Below are 8,827 nucleotides of genomic sequence, written 5' to 3'. Positions count from 1 at the left end.
TTCCTGCTTCAGCACCCCCACATGGGACTATCTGACCCCTGCAATCCCACAGATATGCCTTGTCTACTCATCCCTGCCTGTAAACTAAAACTAAATCTTGAAAAAACAATCAGCATTTAGTGTATAATCTGTTAATCTTATGTACCACACTTCACCATAAGGAAGAGCCCACTTCTTATCAGGGGCTTATTCTGGGACCTGAATTCTTCCCACCACACCACTTTTTTCAGAAGGGCTTTAGCAACTGCTGATATCACACCAGGACCATTCCTTTTTTCCAATGAGTTCTCTTTTCCCAGATATGTTGAAGGTAATGTGGGACCTGTTCACTAGCAATCCTTGCTCCAGTTTGGTGACCTGGCTACACAGGTGACCTGTTTGCGTTTCAGACAACAGAATGAGCAGATTCTGGGGCCTTGAGATTCCTTCCAAAACTACAGACACTCTGCAAGTACAAGCAGCTTCACCTGACCTTCTTGTTTCTGCCTTTCAAGTGTCACAATGTTAAAATCTAGGTGTACAAATGCTAATGTTAAATCAACAATGCAAATATGAAGGCAGAATGAAAAATGAAGCCACAAACCCTCAAAATGACATAGCACAAAATGAAAACCTCTTATTTATACAGCTGAATAAATGTAAATTGACATCTTAACACTGCAAAATTATCAGAGTGCCCTGCTTTGAAGAGCTTACAATCTAATTGAATGCAAGACACAAAACTAGTGGAACTTGATGTATAGTTGCAAGAGTAAAAACCAGGAGTTGCACACTTAGTACAGCAGCTCTGCATTTTTTTTTTCCTTTAAAAGAACATTCAGTATCAAAATAACAATAAATGTGAAAATTGGAGTGAGACAGAAAACTAACAAAAAGATGCCTGTTGAGGAATAAATAACTTCCAAACTAATACAAAAGAATCATTATACTGCATGAAAGAAAACAATTCAGTAACACAAATGTCTTTCTAGTGATGCAAAAAAATAACATGGAATGAGATCAAATTACCTTTATTTATTAGCAAAATAGGCATTATGGTCTTACATTTTCTCACATCCATGTTGGAATTTTTAATTTAAGAACCTTTGTATTATACTAGAATCTCCGAGTCAATAAAAAAACCCAACATGTGCCTTGAGGCAACAACACAAAATAAATTTTACATTTTGGATATTAAACAACTGGGTCTGTAGATTTGCAAAGCGTGGGTTGGGGTTGCTTGGTTGGTGTTTTTTTGCTTAAAAGCACAGCTTAGAAGACATCCACCTGCAAGGCAGTGTTAGCATAGTGCTCAACACCTAGAACTGAACTAGAAGGTACCTGGAATTATTCCACTACAGCATAATGTGAGATATGCCCATACAGTCAGGCAGGAAAAGAGCATTTGAAATCAGAAAAGATTGGTTTCTGCTTGTGAAACTGTAAATTGTCCAGATTCCCTCTTTCCAGGAAACTCTACATGATTCAATTCCCTGATAAACATGCTTTGAAGGACGCATTAACCTCTTCAGCCCAAAAGTGGGGACAGACTTAAGGACAATTGCTCTGACTTGTTCTAGCAAAGAGTTTACTGTCACCAAAAACTCTTCTGAACCACATCCAATAAAGAGCAAATGTTTTCTTCACATATTTTGTATGTTTATGACTACTGTCATCACCCATCAGGTCAGGGCAGCTTTGCTGGCTCTTTCTGGGATGAATATGGCAGGAGAAAACATGATCTTTATTTCTATTTTTATAAAGCTGTTGTTTGGCACTGTGTTAATTTACAGTAAATACAAGAAGACACCACAGAGAAACAGACCTTAAATACTTTTAAGAAGCAGGAACCTGGTATGACGTGACCAAAATAAGCATATCTGAGTAAGGCAGATTTTCTCATTTTGCTGAAGGAGGGACTGCAAAATCATCTTTTATCACATTTGTCCACTAGTTACAAATTCAGCTTTTTCTCCATGGTTACCCTCTGACATCTAACTTGGCCATCTGGAACAATTCAGAAGGAAAGAAGAGAGGATGAGAAGGAAAAAGATTATGCTTATAATGCAAGTCACCATTGCTTCTACTGAGCGCAATATGCACTTAACAGGAATGGAGGAGAGGATGCACAGCTGCCTCTTGTGCTTGTATCAACACTATGGTTGCTTCCAATTCCAGTGACTAAGAGTACAATAATTTATAACACTTTTTTCCCCACAAAAATAATGAATAGTGTTAATTTATAGCACTCACAGAACACACAGTGTCAGCTCTCATAAATATCTCAGATAAGGAGATGTTTTTGCCACTAAAATTAATATGAGAGAATGAGACATCATCAAAGTGAGGTAAGTGAGTTATAGTGTGGTTACCCTGTGTTTTGTCTATGGGGAGAGAGAAAATGACAATTGTCCAGAAGGCAATGCAGATCTTAGGTGTCTTAAAATGCCCTTTGGAGGTGGATCTCTCTCTCTGATGACCAAAGGAACCCTCCAGGACAAAAAGCTGGGCACCTTGCATAGGTGAGGCAACTAAAACAGGATGGATCTGCATTAAACATCTGAGAAGTACCAGAATAACAACAGAGCTGAAAAACAGTTTAGATTTCACTATTCCCAGTCCAGAGCCCACTTAGCTTTGCAGTCTGCATGCATATAACAAAGGCTTGTTCTGTGTAATGCCCACTCCTATAGTCCTTTTGTGGGCAAAACACTTCACTGTTTCTCACAGTGGAAACAATGTCTGGCTGGGAAAAGCTCACTGACATAAAAGCAGTGACATCTTTAAATCAAAGCTTTGTGGTGAAAATTGGCATGGTTTAGATAGTAATTTTCTGACACTTGTTTGTTTAACTCTTGGAAACCTAAAATTGTGCTTTCCACAGTCTGTAAACACAACTAAAATCTGCACTGCTCCCATTCAATTAACTGTAAAAACTGAGAGGTAGTTGAACAAAACTTGGAGTGAAGGATGTGGCCTTTTAGCCATGTACTTATTTGAGAATATTTATTCAGCAACTGAAAGGACAAAAATCTTGTAATACCAAGTACCTACTACAAGTGAAAGAGAAACAAAATTTCCAATATATGTTGGATTTGCTGCTGTAAAATGTAAGGAGCCTGAAACCACATTTGAGATTTTTGAGCACAAAAAGTTATGATCCTAAATTTAAATTTTGTTAGCTAAAAAGAAGCTGCCAGTTTCAAAGAGAATTAGGGCATGAATGGGAGCTAGCTTTGTCTGGTCCTTTATGAACTTTGCTTTAAAAGCTCCTGCTGAGTTGTTTTTAGACCCCTTCCTTTCAACAGACCAGCCACAAAGTCAGCATTACCACTACAAAATCCAGCATTTCATAGAACATATCTGTCTGATTCTTCTAAATGGCCCAGAAGTTGTCCACACGGGATCAGACAGACATGTTTTAATCCTTGACATTGATGTGATTAATAAAACATGTCCTGGAAGGCATTTTTTAATATAAAAGAAATGATGCAAAAAGTTGTTCATGACAGAATCAGCACATCTTTACGAACTGGCTACAAGGTGGGGCAAGTCAAGATGGTATTAGCAGGCCACAGGTTTCATCTGACTAAAGGTACAATCCCTCTCCCTTTGAGAGATGCAAAGTGGGATGAGGGTAGTACAAAACCCAACACCCACATATCTCTGACTGCCTAGACACAGCTAGATGTGCAAGGAGGATGACAGGGTAAGTCTAGAAGCACATGTGCAGCCAGGCACCCAGATGTGGGGGCTCCTGCCATCTCTGCGTGAATCACAAGCAGGGCTCCAAAACTGGAATTTGGTCTCCATCACAGAGGAGCATGGATTTAATTAGTTCTTCCTATCACTGTGAAAGACATGAATGAATTACAGTAACATTTTTGCTATTAACTATTCTGTTGATGAATCCAAAATATATGCAATTACAGATCTAAATATAGTCCCTTACAGTTAACAGAAATCAAGCTAAGTAACTCAGGAAGGGAGGGAGGGAGGGAGGGAGGGAGAGCAGACATCTAAACCCACGCAAAAACCTGACTTCACTTCTTCTGCATAGTAGTACTATTTTACTTTGAAGTAAAGCCTTCCTCAAGAAGTTCCATAATATTTCTACAAATAGTTCTATTCAGAAACATTCTAGTTTGCAAAAGTCAAGTAAAAATTAAGCAAAAATAATTAATTTATTTTCTTTGCAAAATTGTTCATCTCATTCCATCTCTAAATGGCACTGTCCAACAAATCATTTTATAACTACTGTCAGATGTCTGTCTTGTCTCATTTAAAACTTCAAGTGTACTTCAAAATTAGAGATGAGCAAAAGCCAGAGAGAAGAGTCCTTTGTTTAACTGTGCAGCAGTAGTGTACCAATCCATACAATGTGTCACCCCATACCTAAAGAGAGTACATCCAACACCACAGGATACCCCATAGTCCCTTTCCAGCCTCACTTTTTGCTGAGACTGCCAGCAAGCATGTCAACTCTGTGAACATTCCTGGGAACTTGGAGCCTCATTGCCCTCCACACTGAAGTGAGAAAACCAAAATCTTTTCACTCTAGCAAATCAGGCAAGGGAAACCAGGTACTGACACATGACCAGAACCAGAAGCAAGTCTTCTTTTTCCACATCCATAAGAAATTAAAGCTTCCTCTAAGTTATAAGATTTTTATTATTAAGCAAACTATTTTTTTTCCTAACTATACAGGCCTGGACTTTCAAAAGCAAGATGGCAGGCATCACACCAAGCAGCAAGGTAAAGTATAAATCGGGTGCAAAGCCATGTGAAATTTGAAAACTGGTACTAGACGTGAGAGCTCTTTCAAAGGCAAATTCCCAAAATGCTTCAATTGTTCTTTAGAAAGACCCAGAACCTCCAGTGCCAAGGAAAGCAGTGCTTGGTAACAACTTCCAGTGATAAATATCAGTATGTTTTAAAGCTTGTTTTCACAGGTTTCTCTGTCTCCATACTGATTTTAGGAGAATATTTTAATCAAATCCAAAATAGCAATGCAGAAAGAAGTGCTGACATGGAGAGAGATAATCCTGTCCTCAATGCTGATACTGAAATACATACTCCTGCACAGCCTACAAGAGAGTATCCCACTGAGATTTCTACAGATGGCCTGGATGGGAAGGACAGTAGACATGAACTCCCAAATACCTAAGACCAGAAAGGGAAAATAAGTTATCATCAGAAATACTAAACTAGTTAGATACAAACTGCTGTCAAAATCATAAAGCAAATAAATGGGGAAAAAAATAAAAAAAAAAGAATCCCTTCAATCTCCCTAATATTCCTAGGAGTAAGAGGGATTACTTGAAAAAACAGCCATCTTTTTAAAAAGGGTAGAATGTTTTGAGTTGCCAGCATGCTTTTAATTGCGTTTAGCAAGTTAAAGTCTATTGCACGAACTACACAAATTAAGTCCTTCAAAGTCACAATGAAGTTGCTGATTCGCCAACATTTTTAATCCTGCAATTTTATGCAGGATGCTTAACATGCCTAACATGCTTAAATACATTCTCAACAATACCCTTTTAATAATCAAATACATTCACACTGGCAACTTCAGTACACTGACTGACGTAACAGTTTGAAGTATTTCAACGGGCATATGTGTGTCTCTTGACTTTACATTTTAACATTGCCAAAACACACATCCCCACAACATGAAAGAAGAAAGTCAAGCCTTGGGGTACACTAAGACTGACCCAAACTGCCTGGAAACAAACAGGAAATCCACAGATTTTTAAGGCCAGAAGGGAATGCTGTGATTGCCAATCTCACTTCTGCACAAAGGAGCCAGTAAGATTTCACCCCAAAAATCCTGCAGCAAGTATTCGGAAACTGAGTAACAGCTGAACATCCGGCACAGAAACATCCTTAAGGTAAATCACCTAAATCAGGAGCAAAACTTAAATGATGAAAACTCTCCATTTTCCTTCTGTAAACAGGTAGGATACACAAGCCTCACCACTACATCAGGGTGACACTTTTGCAGCACAGCAGGAAGAATTACTAAGAACAGAACTCCTCCATACACATTTCCACCTTTACTACACGTAACAGCAAGCGATTCCATGAATGACAATTCCATTAATTAAAATATTTCAGGTCTGAAGCTTCATTTCTACACTGTCATGTTTTAACGTACAATCACAAAATCCCATTTATTGTTTTTTTCATGAAAATAATTCTAGCAATCTGCGTGGTTTATCGTTATTTACATAGTAAACGTTAACTCATAACTAATGAAGGGTTATTCCTACAAGGAAGAGAATCCAAAGTCATGTCCACTACATCCTCTTTTCTGTTTGTAACATTCACTTTTTGCCCCTTCCCCCATATTTTGTATCATCAGATCCAGGGATATATCAGATCCCGGGACATCTGGATAGATGAGCTGAATAAAAAAAGGTTCACATGACCCTTATTCTATTAACATATTCAGAAACTTTAAATCGCTGTCCAATTTGCAAGAAACCAGAAATAACCTAAGGTCTGTGAGTGTTTTCAGAGTAGGAATTTGCCTCCATATGCTTCCCAATTGTTGTTTGAAAGCTGGAAGCCACATTTTCCAAAGCTGCAAACACAAACTGGAGGTGAGAAGAGGCCAAATGTAAGGCTGTTTGTCTTTTCTTAAATGCTGCCATAGTACAGCCATAAAGACAGTAGTTTTATATTGTACTAAAGCATGGAAATTCAGGCTAATTAAAATCACATTGAAAAAAGAAAACCCCCACTCAAATCATCTTCAAAACACAGCTCTCATAACTTGTTTTTAAAATTAGCCTTGAAACTTTGTTATTTATTTATGCTGCTACTGATAGCTGATGTTTATCCACCAAACATGTCACGATAGATAATAGATTAAACTATGGTTTTAGAATTTATTAGTGTTTGTAAGAGAGGCTTCTCACAAAATTAAATATCAAGCTTTTCTTGTGGTGTCTGTTCAAAATCTCAGATGGCTGATCTTTACAAAAAAACTATTTGAGGCCAAATTGGATATAAGTCTTAAAACACAGCATAAAATTACTTCTAAAAATTATTATTGCAAGTGCACAGATTTCTCTCCCATTTTCAATGCAAAAGGAAAAATTATTTCCATTCCCCATTAAAGCATTTTTAATTTGAAATCGTTAAGTACTAGAAATCAACAATCTAACACAATGAAGACGCAATATGAATGAAGCTTCATAGCCCACCTTTCTTCTTGACTGGCATTCTTCTTCCTACTTCTCTGAATCTGGTTGCAAGCACTTATTTACAGGTACTAACGAAGTACTACTGGAACACTCTGCAAGGTCAGGAACTGACTAGCTATTGCAGAACACTCTTACAGTTCAGTTAGGAAATGCAGCTTCAATCTTCATTTCTATGAATACTTGCTGTTCCCTTGGATTGGGCTTCCGATGCTCTCCACAAATAAGAAAAAAAAAAGGGGGGGAGGGGGGTGGAAGAAGCTTTTTGATTCTTTTTTAAGAGATGCTTTCAATTTCTTTAAAATATATTTGACTCTATAAAAATACAAGAGCAAACGTTCCTTGGCAATATAAAACCTTATTATAACTCCTCTTCTGGCAGCAAAATTTCAAAATTAAAAGATTTTATGCAATACAATTAAGGCACAGTCCATCTCTAGGCAGCTGTCTTAATACTCCACCTGTACATGCTCAAAAACATATTATTTGCAGGACAAAAACGCCCAAGTAATCCAAATAAGCAGGAAGACAAAAACAATCCAAAGTGCCTCTTTAAGTTCTTTCACTTCTTGAATTAATTTTGCTAGCTATGTATTAGGTGACTACACAGCAGACTGAAAAGATCCCTTTTTCCTCACCAGACAAGAGCCTTCAAATATCACCCTCTTACCCAACAGAAGTCACTGGGCAGACACTTTCATTTTTATTATCTGCAAGCCACCCAGACTTACGGTCTTTAATGTCCCTCTGATCCTCCCATGTATTAAAAGAGAGGATTGAAAACGAGGAAAGCAATCCCTTGACCTGGAATTATTAAAGTGACAGTGCTGCTCACTGGACACTTGGGCAAAGCAGATTGCTTTATACTGGAGTCATTTACTTCATGCCATTCCTTCCCTTGCCAAGCAGCAGCCACCTCGTGAAAGAGGAATAAGGAGAGTTAGGAGAAGAGCTTCACAAAAGGTTCATTTTCAGAGATAATGAAGTATTAATGAAATAAAAAGCAAGCCATGAGATCAGTCCGGAGTTCCCCACTCAGAAGCGCAGCTGGTTGGCTTCAGTATCAGCCTCTCTCTCTCTCCCTTTTTCTGGAAAAACAAAAAGAGAAACAGAAACGGGATAGATTTTCTTCATCTACCTCGTTAAGGAAAAGTCTGAGAAAGGCGGACAAGCTCCGAATGCTTCCCTTCCCCGCGTGAACGAGGAGCTGCGATGCACATGACAGGGCTTTGCTGTGCATCGTCTTCTCTGGGAGATGGGAACTGAGCTGGTGAAGGGGGCGGCTCTGCTTTGCTCGCTAATGTTCACAGTTGGGATCTGTTCGTCCCCGCATCCCGCGGGCAGGGACTCAGGGGCTGTCCCCCCTCATCCCCTCCCCGCTCCCCCGGTTCCCTCGAACCCAAAGGGGTCTGCCTGCTGCTTTCTGAGGCGAAACGAGACACAGAGGGCTGGCTGGGTGGCTGGGGAACTGGGATGGGGTGCAGGTGAACTGGAGGAGCCAGGCTGGGATTAAGGAAAAGGACAATTCCCCCTACGGTTGCTGAGGGACAGGAGAGAGGCAGGAGCTGAGGGGATGAGGGAGGGCTTGGAGGTGGGGCGAAGCGAGATACAGCCGGGGCGAGGGGCGCTCGAAAGGGGCG

At 39.4% G+C, this 8,827-nt stretch overlaps 1 protein-coding gene across 11 annotated transcripts in view; it reads right to left on the bottom strand.

Annotated features, from left to right (window-relative positions):
- Positions 1 to 8,750, bottom strand: part of DLG2 (discs large MAGUK scaffold protein 2) — a 1,005,290-nt gene extending 996,540 nt beyond the window's left edge. For 6 of the 11 annotated variants that reach the window (XM_017735859.1, XM_017735860.1, XM_017735861.1 and 3 more), the window contains exon 1: positions 7,191 to 8,304. In XM_017735859.1, coding sequence (XP_017591348.1) covers positions 7,191 to 7,209 — 19 coding nt within the window. In that variant the 5' untranslated portion in view covers positions 7,210 to 8,304. Of the gene's footprint in view, positions 1 to 7,190; positions 8,305 to 8,325 lie in introns of those variants that run through there. The other 5 variants (XM_017735864.1, XM_017735870.1, XM_017735866.1 and 2 more) reach the window with 2 other exon arrangements.
- Positions 8,751 to 8,827: the final 77 nt, after the last annotated feature.

This window comes from Corvus brachyrhynchos, unplaced genomic scaffold, assembly GCF_000691975.1.
Source record: "Corvus brachyrhynchos isolate BGI_N302 unplaced genomic scaffold, ASM69197v1 scaffold44, whole genome shotgun sequence".
Lineage (NCBI taxonomy): Eukaryota > Metazoa > Chordata > Aves > Passeriformes > Corvidae > Corvus > Corvus brachyrhynchos.
The sequence above is the reverse complement of the archived record's forward strand: the minus strand, read 5'-3'. Positions and strand labels throughout refer to the sequence as shown.